Source organism: Trichomycterus rosablanca, chromosome 5 (genome assembly GCF_030014385.1).
Source record: "Trichomycterus rosablanca isolate fTriRos1 chromosome 5, fTriRos1.hap1, whole genome shotgun sequence".
In the NCBI taxonomy this organism is placed as follows: domain Eukaryota; kingdom Metazoa; phylum Chordata; class Actinopteri; order Siluriformes; family Trichomycteridae; genus Trichomycterus; species Trichomycterus rosablanca.
The window spans coordinates 45718491-45739957 of NC_085992.1; the positions used below are offsets into that span (position 1 = coordinate 45718491).

A 21467-nucleotide genomic window follows, 5' to 3' on the forward strand; every position below is an offset into this window, starting at 1 on the left:
CTACAAAGATAAATTCATCTGAGGTGTAATACATACATCTACAGTTTTTTACTCATTCTATCTCTACGCAGTTTGACTTTAAAAATGGTTTAGAAGGAAAAAAACGCGATTTTCCATTTCATCCAAATGTAGTAAATCAGATTGGACGCTTGGTGTTCAACCAGCTAGAAATGCAACGACCGCCGGTTTGACTCGGGTTGGTACAGTTACATTAAAGATTTAACTGGAAATACTGCAAAAATACTCAAAAATCATTTGTTGACCTGCTTTCAATGTGGTGTGTAACTGGACAGTGCAGGATGAATGTTTTGAAGGGCAGATTGAGATGGTTTGGGCATGGGAAATCCAAAGAGGAGATTAACAGATGTGGTGAGGAAGGACATGCAGGTGGTTGGTGTGACCGAAGGACGTTTAGAACAAGGCAAGCTGGAAAAAGATTTTGGCCGTTTTACACAAAAAAACAGGATTCTAGCTCAATAAAAAGATTTTATTTATTTTTGTGTGGATAGATAAAACTCAATAGAGATCAGTGCATAACTCTACACACATAATACTGAGTGTGATACATGTGATCTCTGTGTGAACCTGCTTCATACAGGTGAAAAGAAGCGGTTGTCTACTACACACGTGTAGGAGGGGGTGTGTACTAGGTACAGCACTCCTGTGTCAAGTGGATACGACTAGATTGGTAGAAAAAAACAGGGAAAAAAAGTCCACTAGCACACCAGCAACGAGATTCTGAGCTCCCGGGTTTGAATCTCGGCTCTGCTACCGGTCGGCTGGGCGACCTCTACCAGGCACAATTGGCTAATACCTGTCTAGTTTGCTGGGTGGGAAAGACCAGACTAAGGGGATGGATTGCTTGCCCAGGGCGCCTGTAAAGAAAGTGGAGAAGCACAGAGATCTGGGCGTGGCTCTCCGTACGTGAAGCCGACCTCACATGCAAATCCAATGAAGTATGGGAGAATAAGAAGGGATTGGTTGACTGCGCACATGTCCGAGGGAGTGTGTGTCAGGCGTATATACACCCTCTTGGGGTTGGGGTCTCCAGCAGCTGATTGGCTAAACTAAATTGGGAGAAAAGGGGGGTAAATGCATATAAAAAATTAATTAAAATAAAAAGTGATCTGTACCTTTGTGGACAAAGCCAGAATGTATTGTTTAATACTGATTTATTTGAACGTGAAGTGTAGTGGAGTGTAGAAGGTTTATCAACGTATACAAATACAGTCTACACATAATGACTGTCGTTTATGTAATGCATGGTAATGACTGTTAATCAGGGCTTTAGTTTGTTCCCTTAAAAAGAGAGTAACACTGATTTTACTAAATACTGAGAATACACACCCATATGCTAGGTAACAAGCTTTACACTATACCACAAAGCTATATCATCTAAGTCCTAATTAAAAATTTTCTTAAATGGCTTAGATTACACACTACCTGTTAGCAATATTAGCACAATAGCTTAGTGCTATTGGCTAACTGGAGTGGACACCAAGCACGTCTCTGTTGATTTTACTACATTGTGTGGATAACCGTGTGAAACTGATTTGTTAAATCACACTATTCTAATAAGTCAGATACTCTTTTATTTAAAAATGTACAGAATAATTACTGTACCACCCTATTTTTCCCCTTATTGGAATACTGGGATGGATTTTGTCAAAAAAAACAACAACCAAAAAATAAAATAAAATTTACAATAGAAGGAAAGCGCTCGCTGCTAAGATCAGAGGAGGATACTTGCAACCTGAATGATGGCCTCATCGATGAATACACTTGGTCACACAAAGTTATCAAATCAAGTATCTTCCAGATGTTCGCTCCGGACTCCGGCCTTCACCAGTCAAATCACATGTATATACACCCTCCCCCTCCCTCAATAACCCCACCCACACCCACCCCTCTCCACCCTCCAATCCTCCGCACATCTACACGGAAACAGGACAGATTTAGGACACCGAGGAAATAGGATTGTTAGGAGAGCCCATCTGAGTCAGCACCTTGTCCAGCCACTGCAGAGGCCCATGCAGGTGGATTTCGATCCAGCACGGGGTGCTGGTCACATCCTGACGATGGTACTCCGAACCCCAACCCTAAGAAGAAAAAAAAGAAAGAAAATATTAATATTTGCGCTCCATGCAGATCTTTTGATCACCTGACAAACATTTTCAAATACAAAACCTGACTAATTTTGTTAATTTGTTGATGTATTTTTTCAATAACCAGACAATCTCATTAAGGATCATGGTGAGTCTGGTGCTACACAGAAACACTGAGCACTGGGCATAAATAGGAATGCACTTAAAACAAAGCACCAATCCATTACAGGTAAATCCATTCCATCCAATCCATTATTTGTAAAGCACCTGTCATACACAGTGCAACACCAAAAACTGAGACAGAAACATCAAAAATTGAGAACTTTAAAATTAGAGATGCATGAGTACCGATACTAGTATCGGGTATTAGCCCGATACCGCGCTCATTAACTCGTACTCGTACTCGCAAACGAGGCTCCGATACTAAACATCCGATACCTTGTGCCTAGTGCACGTTGCTGCGTTAACGCAGGGATTTTCAACCTGTGGGGCACGAGTGCCTGACCGGGGGGCGTGAGTGCCTGACCGGGGGGCGCGAGTGCCTGACCGGGGGGCGTGACATTACGAGATTTTTTTACTTCTAAAACTAAAGCAATTCATTTTTCACCCACGGGAGACAGATTGAATTATTCTCACTGACCACGCTCACACGCACGTTTAATGTTATTTAGTTCCGTTTTTTTTTTTTACAATTAGTGATGGCAACCCAAGCAACTGTTCCACTGCACTATTTTACACTAAAAACTACACTATTCCATAATGCTCCAGATTGCATCATTCTAAATAGGTATCGGTGAGTACAAAAATACATGTACTTGTACTCGTACTCGGTTGGGAAAAAATGGTATCGATGCATCCCTATTTAAAATACAGTGAAACCTCGATTTAACGGTTCCAGCATTTGGCAGTATAATGACTGACTGGTTTACATTCCGGGCACCCTAATAACAGGCAAGGTCTATTAAGTTTGTATACTTCAAGCAGATCAGCAATGTATTTTAGGCCAAGGTCGTTCTGTGATAAAGTGGCATCTATCACTTGGAAAACAGAAGTACTTAAAGGAAACCCACATGGACATGTTTAGAACATGGTCAAGATGCCAGAACCCTACACATCAGTTAAAAATGTCAACCTGTTTAACTAGTATGCATAATCAAAATAGAAACCCCAGAGAAAACACGTATTCGACCCAATTTCTACTTTTTTTTGTTTGTTCATTTTTTGTGCCAATCTACTTTCATTTCATTCTTTTTTAATTGACAGGTCTTTTGACTTCGTACTTATAAATATGAACAGTTTGCTTTTTAAGCATACATTTTTTTTTATTTTTCCCCCAATTTTCTCCCCTAATCTAGTCGTGTCCAATTACCCTGATCGCATCCTCCACTGATTCAACCCTCCACCGCTGACTGAGGACGCTTCCAACTGAAACACGCCCCCTCCGACACGTGCTCAGAACAGACTGCATTTTTCACCTGCACGAGTCGAGTTCATATACACCGATCAGCACTGTGCACTACTGTGCATTATGTGCATTATTCCCCAGCCCTGTGCAGACGCCATCAATAGGCCAGCAGGGGTCGTAATTGCACCAGTTATGAGGACCCATTATCTGACTTGTCCCTAACCCTATGAACAACAGCCAATCGTTGTTCATGCAGCCGCCCAGCCCAGCCGGATGACAGAGCTGAGATTCGATGCAATGTATTAGAAAACCCAGCTCTGGTGTGCTAGCGTATTTCACAGCTGCGCCACCTGAGCGGCAAGCATAAAAAAATGTTTAAATTATTAAAGGAAAACGGTGTTCAGACATTGCACATTCACAGGCTGTTTTTGTGATTACAGCTTAGCAACATCTACTCGAGAAAAAAAAGTATGTGTGTGTGTGTTTTTGTGTGTGCAATATTGTGTGTGTTTTTTCCCCAAACAATCTACCTTCTGCATGTGTATGGTGGGTATCAGGTCTATGCTAAAAACTGACGAGCTCACACTACCTTGACGAAGCTCATGCGGATGGTGCACATCTTGGTGAGCTCATATACAGCCTCGAAGCCGTGGTTGACGGACTGGGCGAGCAGCTCTGCGAATTCCTGGTTGTTGAAGATCTTCAGGCTGCAGCCGCTCGGGATCTTGCAGACGGTGGTCGGATGGAAACCGTGGTGGTAGTTGCAGTTCCGGCTCTGCACGAAGATGCTGCTGTCGCTCAGGCACTCGGCATACACCTCGCCCCCGACGTAGTACAAGTGCACCCCTGCGAAAAAAAGGAAAGAGAATAAGCAACGAGGTCTAATATATTGCACATCTGATTTGAGATGTTGTGCAAAGGTTTGTGTCCCTTTATGATTTTCTCTGCTTGTGCACATCACATTTATTAGTATGAGGATATGACCCATAAGTAAAAGTCCACAGGTATTTTTGTTTAATGCATTTTTCCCCCTTTATCTCCCAGTGTAGCCAATCCACTGCTGGGGACCCCGGCGACGTCCAAAGAGGGTGTATATTCGCCTGACACACACTCCCTCCGATGTGTGTGCAGTCCACCAGTCTCTTTTCATTCACTCATACTTCAGTGTGGGTTTGTCGTGTGAGGTCAGCTTTGCGTACAGAAAGCCACGCCCTGATCTCTGTACTCCTCCAATTTCTGTACAGGCAACCCTGTGCAACCAAGGTCCTTACACAGTAGGGGTGTAACGATACATCGTTTCACGATGCATCGCGATGCAAAAATGTAGCGATGTGCATCGTGGACATCTGCGCGATTGTACGAGTGCACGTACGTTCTGTAATTTATTAGTGATGGGTCGGTCGCGAACAATCCGGCTCTAAGAGTCGGCTCTTTAAAGTGAACGACGGGATCCGGAGCTGATTCGTTTTTTTTTCCGGGGTTTTTTTTTTCGTTAAAGCCGCACGTGATTGGTCAAGATGCGTGGTGACGTTTGTGTGTTTACACTGAGCAGGAGGGGCGGGGTTACATACACACACACACACGGACAGCGTGCACATGAACAGGAGGGAGAGAGAGAGAGAGAGTGAGAGAGAGAGAGCACTTGAAGTTTTACATTGCGCTTTACGTAGCCAGACATTACACGCTGGAAAGGTGAGGAAAATGAGTGACAGGAAACAGTAAAGTTTGGACACGAGGAACCACTTTAACAGAGAAGTTCAGACCCACTGAGACCCACATGTCACTGTGTATTGTAGCAACATCTGTCCCCTCAGAGAGAATCTTTTCCAAAACAGGGCAGATCATAACAGAAAGGAGAAACAGGATCAACCACTCAAAGATGAGCTCGGTTTTTCTGAATGTTAATCTTCACTAAATGCTTACAAATACTGTCACCTAGATGCTGCTTTTTCTTTTGCACATTTTCATTTGTATTTTGTTGAGTGATGCTTTGTTGATGTGTTCTTTCACTCTAGATGCAAATTTACAAGTAATTTTGTAAACAATTGAGATGGGTCTTTGTTTTTGTATTTTATAATTTATTGTTGTAGCACTCTGTTCCATGTTGAGTATATAAATAAAGCCATTTAAATAATAAACATTTGATACAATGTTTTTTTTACATTAGTAATTCATTTTACATGTAATTTGTTAATACATTAGTTCAAGCAACAAAGAAAATCTGTTTAAAGACTCAGCTCAGCTCAATGAGCTTGTTTGATTACTTTGATTTTCAATTTAAGATGGCAATAAGTAACTTAAATTTGGTAAACCTGTTAGGTTACAGTAAAGTACTCTGTTCTTGGTAATTACCTTTAATTGCAAGGGACTGAAGTTTTTTTTTTGTTTAAAAAATGTACAAGAAAATGTGCATTGTTTTGCACTGTTTACACTTAAAAAAAAAAAATCGTGAGAAAATCGAATCGTGAGCTCAGTATCGTGAATCGAATCGAATCGTGAGCAGAGTGTATCGTTACACCCCTATTACACAGCGTTGCTAACCCCACTCCTTAGTCCGGTTTTTCCCACCCAGCAGACTGAAAGCCGATTTAGTCTGCATTAGCCAACTGTGCCTGCTAGAGGGCGCCCAGATGACCGGTAGCAGAGGCGAGATTCGGACCCGGGAGCTCAGAATCTCGGCGCTGGTGTCCTAGCGGATTATCACACCACCTGGGCACCTGGATTCCTTTCAGGTCAGTGGAAGCTCAGACTAGTAATCAGAAAGTTGTCGCTTCAAGCCCCACCACCACCGAAAGGCCACTGCTGTACCCTGAGCAAGGCCCTTAAACTTAAATTCTTGAATTTTTTTTTGTCATAATAGTAAAATGTAAATGGATTTAGTGCCCACTGGTGATTAAGTGCTCAGATGTTCAAAACCTGTTGAAAATCTTTTGTTTTAAAGCAGTTTAAACATTTTAGTGCTTGCCGTTGTTCCTCTGTTTCCCCCGATAGTTACGGTTCATGATGGCAGATAAAACCGAGGTAATACGTGTTCCAGCTTAATTGATGGTATCAGACACACAACGTGTTGCTGCTTCACACACTTGTATGAATCACATCTAGTTGTCTGGAAAATGCAGTAATCTGACTCTTTTCATTCACTCATTACCAAACTTCTGTATCTATCTATTTCTGCGGCTGCTTCCGTTAGGGGTCGCCGGTGGATCGTGATCCGCATTATTGATCTGGCACGGTTTTTACGCTGGATGCCCTTCCTGACACAACCCTCCCTATTTATCCGGGCTTGGGACCGGCACTACGATGCACTGGTTTATGCATTCTAGTGGCTAGGTACCTATAGGACAATTCAGTGTCTCCAATTAGCCTGGCTGCATGTTTTTGGAAACCGGAGCACCTGGAGGAAACCCACGCAGACACGGGGAGAACATGCAAACTCCACACAGAAAGGACCCAGACCGCCCCACCTGGGGATCGAACCCGGGACCTTCTTGCTGTGAGGTGACAGTGCTACCCACTTAGCCACCGTGCCGCCCATTACCAAACTTCTGTATAAATACACATTAAAAAACTAAACTGACAGGATCACTTTCCTCTAATGTTTTTTTAAGAAGACACTGTTATCTTGTGAAAGACACAAGCAGTGCAGGTGAATCTGGAAAATGTATTCAGTACTAGATAGTAGCACTTAAACAGATCAGTGCAGTTTTATCTCTAAAATTAATACAAACTATAATAATTATTTTGTTGTTGTGGCCATGCCCCTATAAAATCATCACATCAGTGTACCATTTCATACCTTTGCCTATATGCCTGCGCGTGTTTTCGATGGTGGAGTTGCGGTTAACGTTGGACAGCAGGCCCAGACAGAAGCGGTTGCGGTTGTTAGAAGGGTCGGTAAAGCCGTCCACAAGCACGCTGGTTGAAGATGCCAGGAAAGCGTGTCCAACTCTGTTGTTTAGCTCGTAGTACATGATGGAGCACCAGTGCTCGGGTTCCTGATAGGCTACTGACTGCACATCTGTACACACGCAGACACACAGACACACACCAGTTATTGTAGGATTATACCATATCACCACTTCTGAGTTAAAGGTGCAGCACATCGACCATCTAATAAGAAATCATTTAAATATAATAGAAGTCATATTAAATATTTGGAAAAACAAACAAGCTCATCAACAGACAGACAGCCTGACAGACACACTGACAGGCAGACAGACAGACTGGCAGAAAGACAGACAGACAAACAAACAGACAGGCACACCGACAGACACACCAACAGACTAGCAGATTAATAAAAACACACTAAATGGCAGACAGAATAGCAGGCAGATGGACCAACAGGCAAAAAGACAGACAAGACAGACAGATCAACAAACACACAGAGAATGGAAGATAGAATAGCAGGCAGACAGACTGACCAACAGATCAACCAAAAGAGAGACAGGCCAAAGGAGAGAAAGACACACCGACAGACAGACACACAAAATACCAGACAGACGGACAGACATGCTGACTGCCAGAAAGGCAAACAGACAGACAGGCACACCGACAGACAGGCAGATTGACGAACGCACAGAGAATGGCAGACAGAATCGCAGGCAGATGGACCAACAGACAGACAGACAGATTGACAGACAAGCAGACAGATTGACAGACAAGCAGACAGACAGAATGACAGACAGGCAGACAGATTAACAGACAGATAGGCACACTGACAGACAGGCAGATCGACAAACACACAGACAATGGACAGACTGACAGACAGATTGACAGACAGGCAGACAGAGAGACAAACTGACAGATAGGCAGACAGATTGACAGACAAACAGACAGACTGACATGCAGAAAGACAGACAGATAGACAAGCAGACTGCAGACAGACAAATTGAATGGCAGGCAGACAGATGGACAGACAGGCAGATAGATAGAAAGACAAGCAGACAGATTGACAGACAGACAGATAGACAGGTAGGCAGACAGACAGACTGACAGACAGGCAGACAGGCACACTGATAGACAGGCAGATCGACAAACAGACAATGGCAGACAAACAGATTGACAGACAGGTAGACAGAGAGACAGACTGACAGGCAGACAGACAAACAGACAGACTGACATGCAGACAGACAGGTAGATTGACAGACAGGCAGACAGACAGATTGACAGACAGGCAGATCGACAAACACACAGGCAATGGCAGACAAACAGATTGACAGACAGGCAGACAGATTGACAGACAGACAGACAGACAAACAGATAGACTGACATGCAGACAGACAGATTGACAAACACACTGAGAATGGCAGATAGAATAGCAGGCAGACAGACTGAGAACTGGTTGAACAGATCAACCAAAAGAGAGACCAACTGACAGATAGAAACACCAACGGACAGACACAAAATGCCAGACAGACAGACAGACAGACAGGCAGAGCAACAGACAGACCAACTGACAGACCAACCAAAAGGCCAACCGAAAACACAGAGCAACAGATTATTGATCCAGAAGGACAATTTGGATTAAAATGTAACCAGTGCAAAAATGATTCACACACAAAATCCTCATTTAAATCGGAGCTGAAATCCCAGACTGAGTGTAAATATCAAAAACATATCAGATTAATTTCCTCTGTGTGCCCGTGCCTGTGCCGTGCCCTATGTTTGCACTGTGCGGGTCAGCGTGCCGGCCTGCACTCTTCCCTGAGGGATCTGAGGTTTGAGGTTTTTTTTGGTTAGCACATAGCTCATTCCAACTTCCTGCACAGGGTGGCATTTGGCTGCAGGTGTGTTTTGTCTACTCTTTTCCCATCAACACTCCCACAATGGGGCTGTGACTGCTGACACACCACAGGATGCAGCTTGAGTTGTACTGCTGTTACACTTCCAAAAATGTTTCAACAAGCCCTGAATTTGCACATGAATTGGTCTATAGGCTCCTGCTTGTAGGTCCAACAACGATCCATTTTTAATATTCTGCAAGAGACAGTCAAGAGCATTCATTTAAAATCTTCTGGTAATTCAGGAAATCCATATGTCAACAGAATTTAGGATCTTTGGAAAAAGAAAAGCCCTAAAATGTCTCAGAATTATTATAATTCTTGTGGACAGTAGGCATTAGGTTCTTATTTTTACACCAGATTTTAAGTGTATGATGCCAAAAGTTCATTTTCCAGCAACATCAAACAAAAAAATGACTGTAGTCCATCTGTTTCTCTGCATGCTTTGTTAGCCCCCTTTCACCCTGTTCTTCAATGGTCAAGACTCTCCCAGGACCACCACAGAGTAAGTATTATTTAGGTGGTGGATCATTCTCGGCACTGCAGTGACAGTGACATGGTGGTGGTGTGTTAGTGTGTGTTGTGTCCACTCACTGTCCACTCAGAGACGATCGCTCATCTATTGCTGCTGTTCGAGTTGGTCATCTCCTAGACCTTCATCAGTGGTCACAGGATGCTGCCCACAGGGCACTGTTGGCTAGAAGTTTTTGGTTGGTGGACTATTCTCAGTCCAGCAATGACAGTGAGGTGTTTATAAATTACATCAGCATTGCTGTGTCTGATCCACTCATACCAGCACAACACACACTAACACACCACCATCATGTCAGTGTCACTGCAGTGCTGAGAATGATCCACCACCTAAATAATACCTGTTCTGTAGTGGTCCTAAGAAAGTCCTGACCATTGAAGAACAACATGACAGGGGGCTAACAAAGCATTAAGAGAAACAGATTCCCTACAGTCAGTAATTGTAGAACTACAAAGTGCTTCTATATGGTAAATGGAGCTGATAAAATGGACAGTGAGTGTAAAAAACAAGGAGGTGGTTTTAATGTTGTGGTTGATTAGTGTATGTTCTTTAACAAACTTTGGTGCTTTCAACTGCAACTTTATCCCTGGAGGGAGATGTTAGCTGGCATGTTAGCGGGTTGTGCTGCCTCAGCCCGTTGGTTTGAATGGCCTGAGGCTTGGTAAGAGAAAACTGTAGTGATGTAATCGGCGTTATCACTGTCTAAGTAGTGCGTCTAAATAATCTGCCTCATGAGTTGGATGTCTTATTATAGAGGATAGGCACTAGGCAGGAAGGCAGACAGACCCACACTTAAAATAAACTATCTTCTGAGTGTGTGAGTGTGTGTGTGTGTGTGTGCATGCGTGTGGTGTTTACCTGTCAGGTTGGGAGCCAGCAGGTTGGTGTCCATTGGTTGGGGTTGGGGTTGTTCTTGTGTCATCGGCTCCTCGGGAGGCATATAGGCTGGTGGAGGAGATTCTACAGGGCCACCAAAACAAACCATAATATTTTTATTGCTGTACATAAAATATTAGCAGTGAAAAATGCTGTTTATAAATGAAAAACATTGTGAAAAAGTAACTACCCATATTCTATTCTGTCAAAAATTATTTAGTTTAGGGGCACCTAGGTGGCTCAGCAAATCTCGGCTCTGCTAACGGTCGGCTGGGCACCCACTAGCAGGCACAATTGGCTAATGCATACAAAATTGGCTTCCAGTCTGCTGGATGGGTAGGAGCAGACTTAGGGGTGGGGTTAACAACGCTGTGTAAGGCGCCTGTACAGAAAGTGGAAGAGCACAGAGATAGGGGCGTGGCTCTTCGTACGCAAAGCCGACTTCATAGTGAGAAAAGCTGGAGTACGTTGCTTTTTTATGTATCCATTTTCTCCCCTTTTTCTCCCTTTTAACGCATCATGCTTCCTCTCCACCTATGCCGATCCCTGCTCTGATTGAGGAGAACGAAGCTAACCCACGCCCCCTCCGACACATGGGCAGTAGGGTTGGGCGATATTGCCGATTTTCATACCGTCATACCGTCTTCAGGAAATACCGCGGTATACGGTATTACCGCGGCGGGGGGGGGGGGGGGGATTGGCGGGGTGATGTCGCGGACAAACTTTACAGTGTACACACTTGAGTGTAATTACAATATTTAAATGTTTTATTATAAAAAGATTTAACAATCTGAACGTCAAACATTGCTTATCTTGTCTGATCTATAATAAATACGCATAAGTATAAATGCATGTGTATCAATTACACTTTAACACAAACATTAACACACAACATTTTGGCATTGTAATCTCTCTCTGCCCACACAAAACAGAATAATAGCAGCTACACACTTCAATATATTTCAAAAGTTAACTGCTTAGTTTATAGTTACAGATATTTCTTAAAAGTGTATGAACGTGTACGATTAGTTCTGCCTGTAATCCAGAATTAAGTTCTATACCGTAACAAAAAATATGAATGTAAATGTTCATGTTGCGATGACGGTGATGTAAAGTAATGTTAAAATAATTCAAAGTCCAAACATTTGAGTGGTTAACGAGAACGCTACTTTAAATGTCACACAAGCTCAGTGCAAAACACGAGCACGGAAACGGTACAAATCCGATCTATTCCCTACACACTCGCTCCCTACGCCCTATAGTGCGCTTCACTTTCTTAAAGGGCCAGACAATATATTTTATAATTCACATTACACGACAGGTGAGACGTTCTTCTTTCTTAATATAGCGCTTTTATTTAGGAAAAAATAGTTCTTACATAGGCAGGAAAATCAATGGCAGACAAGAGTCAGAACAGCGGATTGGGCGTAACGTTATTATTACTGTTTGCTCCTTTTTCTCAACACTTGTGCTCGATTTACACTGAAGATATATTTAGTAAATAAGTACATGTCCGCACATGCACGCGCTTGTGTTCATTTCCGGTTGAACTGATAAAAAATGTTGATTTTGAAAAATTAAAAGACGAGCCGTTTTTCAGTTTCTGCTTGTTAGCTCACAGCTAACGCTAGCCAGTGTGGCTCTTCACTCGTCTCTCTGTGTTATCACCAGTGAGAACCCCACAGCCAATCAGCGAGCTCCAACCGCCTACCCCTCCCACCCCTGCCTCACTGTGGATGCGCGCATGTCCTAAAGTCTCAGTTTTCAAGGTAAACCTGAAGCAGAAATTTGGCGCTTCACATTTAAAAAATACCGTCACCATTTTTGAATACCGCGGTATACGGTAATATCGTCATACCGCCCAACCCTAATGGGCCGTATGCATCTTATCACCTACACTTTCACGAATGCAGTGCAGATCAGCACTGTGTACGGAGAGACACACCCTGAGAGCACTCTTTTCTCATCTCTGTGCAGGTGCCATCAATAAGTCAGCAGTTTTGCACCAGTCATGAGAGAGAGACCCCATCCGGCTTATTCCCACCCATATCTGAACAACAGGCCAATCGTTGTTCATGTGGCCGCTTAGCCTAGCCGGGAGGCAGAGCTGAGATCAAAACAATGTATTCGAGATCCCAGCTCTGGTTCCAGCGTGCGTTTTTACCGCTGCGCCATCTGAGCGGCCGTAGCTACCTGTTTTGCTATTAAGTTCTAGCCTGTCAGATTCAGGTAAGCACTCCATATTAAGTCCATGAATTGAAATGGGATGTGTATTGTAATTGATTTTAAAAGCTGTGGGTTCGTTTGCGTCGTGCCGATGGCTTTTCATTACTTCCAGTAGGAGAGCAGAAGTATTTCATAAAAAATTTTCACTGTATACCAAAGAAAAAAGGTTCAGTTTCAATATGAAATAGAAAGAAAAAAATGCCACAGTACCATCCGTGGTGGCAACATACTACAGTAGAGTTCATCAGCACCTTCTTTAGACTCACCTGGCAATGGAAAGGGGCTGCTGGGTTCTGAGCTGCCTGGTGAGCGTGGAAAGGTGGAGCTGCTCGCTGTTCCGCTGTTGGGTGAGCCAGGGAAGCTGTTGGAGGGCGAGTTGGGGCCGAACGGCTGCTGGGTGAACGAGGCCGGGTACGTGGCGTTCGGGGGCATGTGTGACTCCGTCTGGGTCAGCGGGTTATGGAAGCGTGGCAGCATGGTCAGTTTGGCGTTGAACTCGCTGTTCCGAGGAACGAGGACCGGCGGAAGAACTGCAGCAAACGAAAGAAACACACATCAGGTTTAGGCGTTCATGAGGTGAATGTACACCCTGGTGATTGTACGTAAAATAAATTTTTTTTATTTATTTACTTAGGATTTTAACATCATGATTTTAACGCATTGGTTACATTCATGACAGGAACAGTAGTTACTCATTACACAAGATTCATCAGCTCATAAGTTTAATACCATTTACATTTACGGCATTTAGCAGACGCTTTTATCCAAAGCAATTGAGGGTTAATGGCCTTGCTCAAGTGCCCAGCAGTGGCAACCTGGCACTGGTGAGGCTTGAACCGGCAACCTTCTGATTACTGGTCCGGTACCTTAACCACTAGGCTACAACTGCCTATTTGGATTTTAATGTCACAAGGTTATATCGAATACAGTCTTGGTCAATTTAGCGTTGCCAATTCACCTCACTTGCACGTCTTTGGACTGTGGGAAGAAATCGGAGCACCCGGAGAAAACCCACGCAGACACGGGGAGAACATACAAACTCCACACAGAACGGCCCCGGACCATCCCGCCTGGGTATCGAACCCAGGACCTTCTTGCTGTGAGGCGACAGTGCTACCGTGGGGTAGCGACCGTGGGGTAGCACAGTCATGGACAATTTTGTATCTCCAATTCACCTCACTTGCACGTCTTTGTACCGTGGGGGGAAACCGGAGCACCCGGAGGAAACCCACACAGACATGGGGAGAACATGCAAACTCCACACAGAAAGGACTTGGACCGCTGCACGTGGGAATCGAATCCAGGACCTTCTTGCTGTGAGGTGACATGCTGCCCATGTTAAACAGTAAGATGAACATAAACACTGTGAGGCCAGTATTTGCAAGCGGAGAGTCACACACTGATCTCTGTGCTCCTCCACTTTTGATGCAGACACTTCTAGCTACTAACCAGGGTCCTTGCACAGCGTCGAAGACCCCACCCATATTCAGTCCGGTCTTTTCGCACCCAGCAGACTTTAATGTCCAAATTTGTCTGCTGCAGGCATTGCCAATTATGCCCACTAGAAGGCGCATAGCCGACCGGTAGCAGAGCTGAGGTTCGAACTCGGGGAGTTCAAAATCCCAGCACTAGTGTGCTAAATTTCCTATTTTTGTGCTCTCGCAGGCCACATAAAATGACGTGGCGGGATGGATTTGGCCTGCGGGCCTTGAGTTTGACACGTGTTCTAAAGGAACTAGGTGTTGAACCTACACATCTTTAGCCTCACCTTAATCCACAAGGTGAGTTCATATGTGGATCAGCTTTGTGTACAAATCATTATCCCCACCATCAATCAACCAGCAGAGGTTATAAGTGCATCAGTTATGAGGAATCTCCTCCGGCACCCTTCCCTGGAAAAACGAGCCAATCGTTGTTTGTGTAGGTGCTCAGCCTGCCGGTAGCAGATTTTCCTCTAAATTTAGTCGCATCCAATTACCTGATCGCATTTCGCTTCCACTAATGCTGCTGACCTCCACTCCTGACTGAGAAGAGCCGTAACTAACACACTCCCCGTGTCTTTTGACCTACGCAAGACGGGTTCATATGGAGACCCGTATCGCGCACGGACAATCACACACCGATCTCCATTATCCCCCGTCCCTGTCCAGGCGCCATTGATCAGCCAGGAGAGGTTTTAACTACAGCAGTCATGAGGGAACCCCATCCTCGGAGGAGCCAATTATTGTTCGTTCTGGTAGCAGAGCTGAGATTCGAATTCTGTTTTGTGAATTTCCACACTGTGGGACTAATAAAGGTTTATCTTAGATTCGAAACTGTGAGCCACATCCACGCTAACAGGTGTATAAACTCAATTGCACATAAAAAAAACTGTGCTTCCAACTTTTAGGAGTTTTTTTTCCAAGTGCATCATCATCAAGGGCCAGTGATAGCTCAGTGGTTAAGGTACTGGACTAGTAAACAGAAGGTTGCCGGTTCAAGCCCCGCCACCACCAAGTTGCCACTGTTGGGTCCCTGAGCAAGGCCCTTAACCCTCAATTGCTCATCATGTTCCGCTCATTGTGTAAGTCGCTTTGGATAAAAGCGTCTGCTAAATGCTGAAAATGTAAATGTAAATCATGATGATAAAATCAAGATGATAAAACACAGTTGGTGTGGAGGAACTCCAGTGTCCTTTACAGATCTAGAACTTTACCCATTGAACACCTTTGGGATGAATTGGTATGTCAATTGCGAGCCAGGCCTTCTTATTCAACATGAGTGCCTGACTCTACAAATCCTCTTTTAACTAAATGTACGAATTTCTAGGGTTCTAGACACCCCCCCAAAGAAGAGTGTGTGTTTATGGGGATTAATGATCTGTTCAACTATCCCCTCCGACAATGGTCTTTTAACCTACGCGAGACGGGTTCATATGGAGATCCGTATGCGCACGGAGAATCACACACTGATCTCCATTATCCCCAGTCCCTGTCCAGATCAGCCAGAAGAGGTTTTAACTACAGCAGTCATGAGGGATCCCCATCCTCGGATGAGCCAATTATTGTTCGTACTGGTAGCAGAGCTAAGATTCGAACCTGTAAGTTTGGGAAGACTGCTGCACCACCCAAGTGCTTTGTATGTGCATTTTTATTTTATTTTTTTATTTTGTTTATGCATTTTCTCCCTTTTAGAGCGTCCAATTGCCCGATTGCGTCAGGCTTCCTCTTCACCAATGCCGATCCCTGCTCTGATTGAGGAGAACGAAGCTAACCCACGCCCCCTCCGACACGTGGGCAGCATGATGTATGAATCTTATCACCTGCACTTTGATGAGTGCAGTGCAGCTCAGCGTTGTGTACGGAGAGACACACCCTGAGAGCACTCTTTCTCATGTCTGTGCAGGCACCATCAATCAGCCAGCAGAGGTCGTAACTGCACCAGTCATGAGAGAGAGACCCTATCCGGCTTAGTCCCACCCATATCTGAACAACAGGCCAATCGTTGTTCATGTGGCCGCTCAGCCTTAGCCGGCAGGCAGAGCTGAGATTCGATACGATGTATTCAAGATCCCAGCTCTGGTTCCAGCTCTGGTGTGTTTTTACCGCTGTGCTACCTGAGCGGCCCCGTATGTGCCTTTTTCAACCCAGTCAATTTTCCCAAAAATCCCAAACCCCCCATTAAATAGTTTTTTTTTTTTCTCACAAGTGTGTGTAAACTTTATCTGTCAGCGCAGCCGGTGCACATTTAAGGTGGCTACATTTACATGTACTACCTTCATTCTAACTCTACTGCTACAATGCAGCTCGCATCATTTCATTTCATTTTTAAAACCAGTAATGAAATAAAATTCAGATCTTAGTGTTGGTATCAGATTTTGGGATCTGCTCTAGAGTGTGTCGGACAGGTGCTGGGCGAGTGTGTGTGTTTCTTGGCAGGCCTCCACTACTTCCTTCTATTGTGTGGGCTGCCTATGGGACTTCCTGCTGCACTTTTCCTCCTTAAGGCCACATGTTCGCCCGCACACGCACCAAATATACAGACACACTCATGCACACACACACACACACACACACACACACACACACTCGGCAGAACAAAGCTCTTATTCTTCCCCTCTCTGGAATTTTCTGCTCCTGCTCTCCTACAGAACACACACACACACACACATGGAGGACAGCTGTTTCTGTCTTGTCAGCTGACCCTCATCTTCTGCTTAGCCAACAAAAAGATGACTGTGTGTTTGAAGTCCTTGCACTTTTCCCAAAGTTAGCCTCGAGGCCAATACATGTTTTTTAAACGTTCTTTGATGGATTTGGAGGCTCCATCCATTTCTTCTGTACATACCGAGACCTTGCTATGGTTGATGCAACCTCATTTTTAAAACATGCTGATTAATGAGACAGACAGAATGGAATGTTCTTGACTCATGCACCCATTGCTAAAACGTATTTATTAAGAACCATCGGGTGGGTTCATGCTCAAACAGGTTCCTCATTGCTTAGTAGGTAGAGCTTTGGGCTATCAACTGAAAGGTTCGAGAGAGTTCGAATCCCAGCTCTGCCATGCAGCCACTGTTGGGCCCTTGAGCAGGGCCCTTAACCCACTCTGCTCCAGGGGCACCCTACTATTTAACAAATTTTGTTGTACGCTACGTCTGTTTGTTTAATAGAATACTTTTATATATATATATATATATATATACAGTGTATCACAAAAGTGAGTACACCCCTCACATTTCTGCAAATATTTCATTATATCTTTTCATGGGACAACACTATAGACATGAAACTTGGATATAACTTAGAGTAGTCAGTGTACAACTTGTATAGCAGTGTAGATTTACTGTCTTCTGAAAATAACTCAACACACAGCCATTAATGTCTAAATAGCTGGCAACATAAGTGAGTACACCCCACAGTGAACATGTCCAAATTGTGCCCAAATGTGTCGTTGTCCCTCCCTGGTGTCATGTGTCAAGGTCCCAGGTGTAAATGGGGAGCAGGGCTGTTAAATTTGGTGTTTTGGGTACAATTCTCTCATACTGACCACTGGATATTCAACATGGCACCTCATGGCAAAGAACTCTCTGAGGATGTGAGAAATAGAATTGTTGCTCTCCACAAAGATGGCCTGGGCTATAAGAAGATTGCTAACACCCTGAAACTGAGCTACAGCATGGTGGCCAAGGTCATACAGCGGTTTTCCAGGACAGGTTCCACTCGGAACAGGCTTCGCCAGGGTCGACCAAATAAGTTGAGTCCACGTGTTTGGCGTCATATCCAGAGGTTGGCTTTAAAAAATAGACACATGAGTGCTGCCAGCATTGCTGCAGAGGTTGAAGACGTGGGAGGTCAGCCTGTCAGTGCTCAGACCATACGCCGCACACTGCATCAACTCGGTCTGCATGGTCGTCATCCCAGAAGGAAGCTGACGCACAAGAAAGCCCGCAAACAGTTTGCTGAAGACAAGCAGTCCAAGAACATGGATTACTGGAATGCCCTGTGGTCTGACGAGACCAAGATAAACTTGTTTGGCTCAGATGGTGTCCAGCATGTGTGGCGGCGCCCTGGTGAGAAGTACCAAGACAACTGTATCTTGCCTACAGTCAAGCATGGTGGTGGTAGCATCATGGTCTTGGGCTGCATGAGTGTTGCTGGCACTGGGGAGCTGCAGTTCATTGAGGGAAACATGAATTCCAACATGTACTGTGACATTCTGAAACAGAGCATGATCCCCTCCCTTCGAAAACTGGGCCTCATGGCAGTTTTCCAACAGGATAACGACCCCAAACACAACCTCCAAGATTACAACTGCCTTGCTGAGGAAGCTGAAGGTAAAGGTGATGGACTAAACCCAATTGAGCACCTGTGGCGCATCCTCAAGTGGAAGGTGGAGGAGTTCAAGGTGTCTAACATCCACCAGCTCCGTGATGTCATCATGGAGGAGTGGAAGAGGATTCCAGTAGCAACCTGTGCAGCTCTGGTGAATTCCATGCCCAGGAGGGTTAAGGCAGTGATAATAATGGTGGTCACACAAAATATTGACACTTTGGGCACAATTTGGACATGTTCACTGTGGGGTGTACTCACTTATGTTGCCAGCTATTTAGACATTAATGGCTGTGTGTTGAGTTATTTTCAGAAGACAGTAAATCTACACTGCTATACAAGCTGTACACTGACTACTCTAAGTTATATCCAAGTTTCATGTCTATAGTGTTGTCCCATGAAAAGATATAATAAAATATTTGCAGAAATGTGAGGGGTGTACTCACTTTTGTGATACACTGTATATATAAAAGTATTCTATTAATGCTGCTAGCTGGTCTCTCCATACGCGATACTGCTCTCTGTATAAGTCTCTGGCAGGTGAAAAGAAACGGTCCAAGGCGGAGGCGTGCCTGTGTGTCGGAGGCGTGCCAGTGCTCTGCATCTCTCATTTAGAGAGGGGTCCGCAACAGCGGAGGAAGTTTCAATCTGGGAATTGGACATGACTAATGACTAAACTGGGATGAAGTGGGTGTGAAATTAGTCAAATGAAGAAGACATCACATATATTTAGACAATGCTTATTCTGTCTGTTTACCTGATCAATATAATTAAACATTTCTATCCTGACTGAAGATGTCTCTTCTAGGATGACAATGTCCTAATCCACAATCCATCAGAGTGGTTTGTAAATCTTGCTACTGCCTGGACACATTCTCCAGATTTCAAGGAAATGAAACACCTACAAACTTTCAAACAAACCTTTTATCAATATGTGTGGCTAAAGTACTTAAACCCAATGATTAGGAGAGGTGTCCACATATTTTTGACTATATACTGCACTTGTTGTATAAATGTTGTTATTATTATTACTATTACTTAATGCCTTTAGACGTGTAATTCTGGAACCTTGTTGGGCCCATGTAGTTCACAAACTGTATCTTTAAACTGCATTCACTATATGGCCAACAATTAATGGACACCTTATAGTTATTGTAAATCAGGTGGTTTAGCCACACCCACACTAACAGGTGTATAAACTCAATTCCACATAAAAAAACTATGTGCTTCCATCTTTTAGGAAAGGCTTTTTTCCAAGTGCATCATGATAAGATACTAAAACATGGTTAGACAAGTTTAGTGAGGAGGATCTCCAGCGTCCTTCACAGATCCAGAACCCTTGTCCCATTTAACCCAATTGAACATCTTGGATTGCGACCCAGAACATCTCATCCAACATGAGTGCCTGACCTTACGAATGCTCTTTTAACTAAATGCACACATTTCCGGGTCCTAGACACTCCAAAAGTTTGTCAGCAAACCCAAAAAAGAGAGTGTGTGTTTATGGGGATCAACTATCCCATGGTCTGGTGTCCACAAACTTTCGGCCATACAGAGCAGATAAAGTAATTATTTATACTCACTCACTCAAAGTGATTTATTATGATTGGCGTTGTGTTGGACCCTGCAAGTTCCTCAGAGGGCACCACGAACTTAATTATATCCTAATTAACTCACATCTTGGGGCAATTTAGAGCAGCCAATCCACCTTCTGAATGTTTGTGATGTAGGGAGAAAACCTAAGTGCCTGGAGAAACTTGCAAGCTCATAAGAAACTATGCAAAATTTTTCATGAAAACTCCTATGAACCCTGGAGCTGTGCAGCACCCACACTCTCCGCTGTGCAACCAGACCAACAAATCACTTCAGTCTTCACCTACACACACTCACACCGGTCATTCAGCACTTACCAGGACTGTCCACCCTCTTGTAGTGGTAGGGATTGATGCACACGTCCTTCTGCTTGGATCCGAAGGGGAACTGGCAGCACTCGAGCGCTTTGAGCTCGTGGTGCGACTGCAGGTCAGGCCAGCGCCACACGCGGCAGTAGATGACGTGCGGCAGTCCCTTGCGGTGCGACACCTGCAGCCGGCCGTCCAGCGAGCGCGGGATGGTCACGCAGCTGCTGGGCTGTCCGGGGCAGCTGAGCGCCCGCTCCAGCTCCTCCATAGCGCCCTTCTTTTTTTTCAGCTTCTTGACCAGCGCGTCGACCGCCTTCTCGGCCCATTTCTCCTCCTCGTCCCCCTGCTTCCAGCCCAGCAGGCGCTTCACCGCTGGGCTTGTGAAGGAGAACAGCGACGTAACGTTCATCCTGCAGGGATGAAGGACAGAAGTCCTGGGTCCGAGTGAAAGAAAAAATATCCAGCTGTGACTGTTTGCAGAATGAGGTCTTTCTCACAGGGCGACGCGGGCAGCTGGACAAAGTGCGTCAGAAGGACTCGGGTTGGAGTCAGCAAGCAGGAAGTGGTGCCAATAACGGACCCGGATATCCAGCCAACCTGCAGAGAGAAAGATATTATTCGTTATAACACTCCTGCCCAAAGGTTTTCTCACGGGAGGTCCTGAACACAATGCCAGAGCAACAGCACAACAAACAGGAGAAGCGACTGGCAGCACATCCTCCGTCCAGCTAAGTGACATCACTCGCTCGTACATCACAGCTTCTGGGAAATCACGGTCATCACAGTCACAATGCACGTTTTTCCAGTACGTCCACTCGACACCGCATTCTCC

At 44.6% G+C, this 21467-nt stretch overlaps 1 protein-coding gene across 1 annotated transcript in view; it reads right to left on the reverse strand.

The window, feature by feature from the left end:
• Positions 1 to 1942: 1942 nt before the first annotated feature.
• Positions 1943 to 21467, reverse strand: part of smad1 (SMAD family member 1) — a 49382-nt gene continuing 29857 nt past the window's right edge. The window contains exons 2-7 of the mRNA XM_062995277.1: positions 20645 to 21232; positions 13191 to 13454; positions 10681 to 10782; positions 7307 to 7528; positions 4100 to 4356; positions 1943 to 2099 (exon numbers count right to left, since the gene is read on the reverse strand). Coding sequence (XP_062851347.1) covers positions 1956 to 2099; positions 4100 to 4356; positions 7307 to 7528; positions 10681 to 10782; positions 13191 to 13454; positions 20645 to 21044 — 1389 coding nt within the window. The 5' untranslated portion in view covers positions 21045 to 21232 and the 3' untranslated portion in view covers positions 1943 to 1955. The remainder of the gene's footprint in view (positions 2100 to 4099; positions 4357 to 7306; positions 7529 to 10680; positions 10783 to 13190; positions 13455 to 20644; positions 21233 to 21467) is intronic.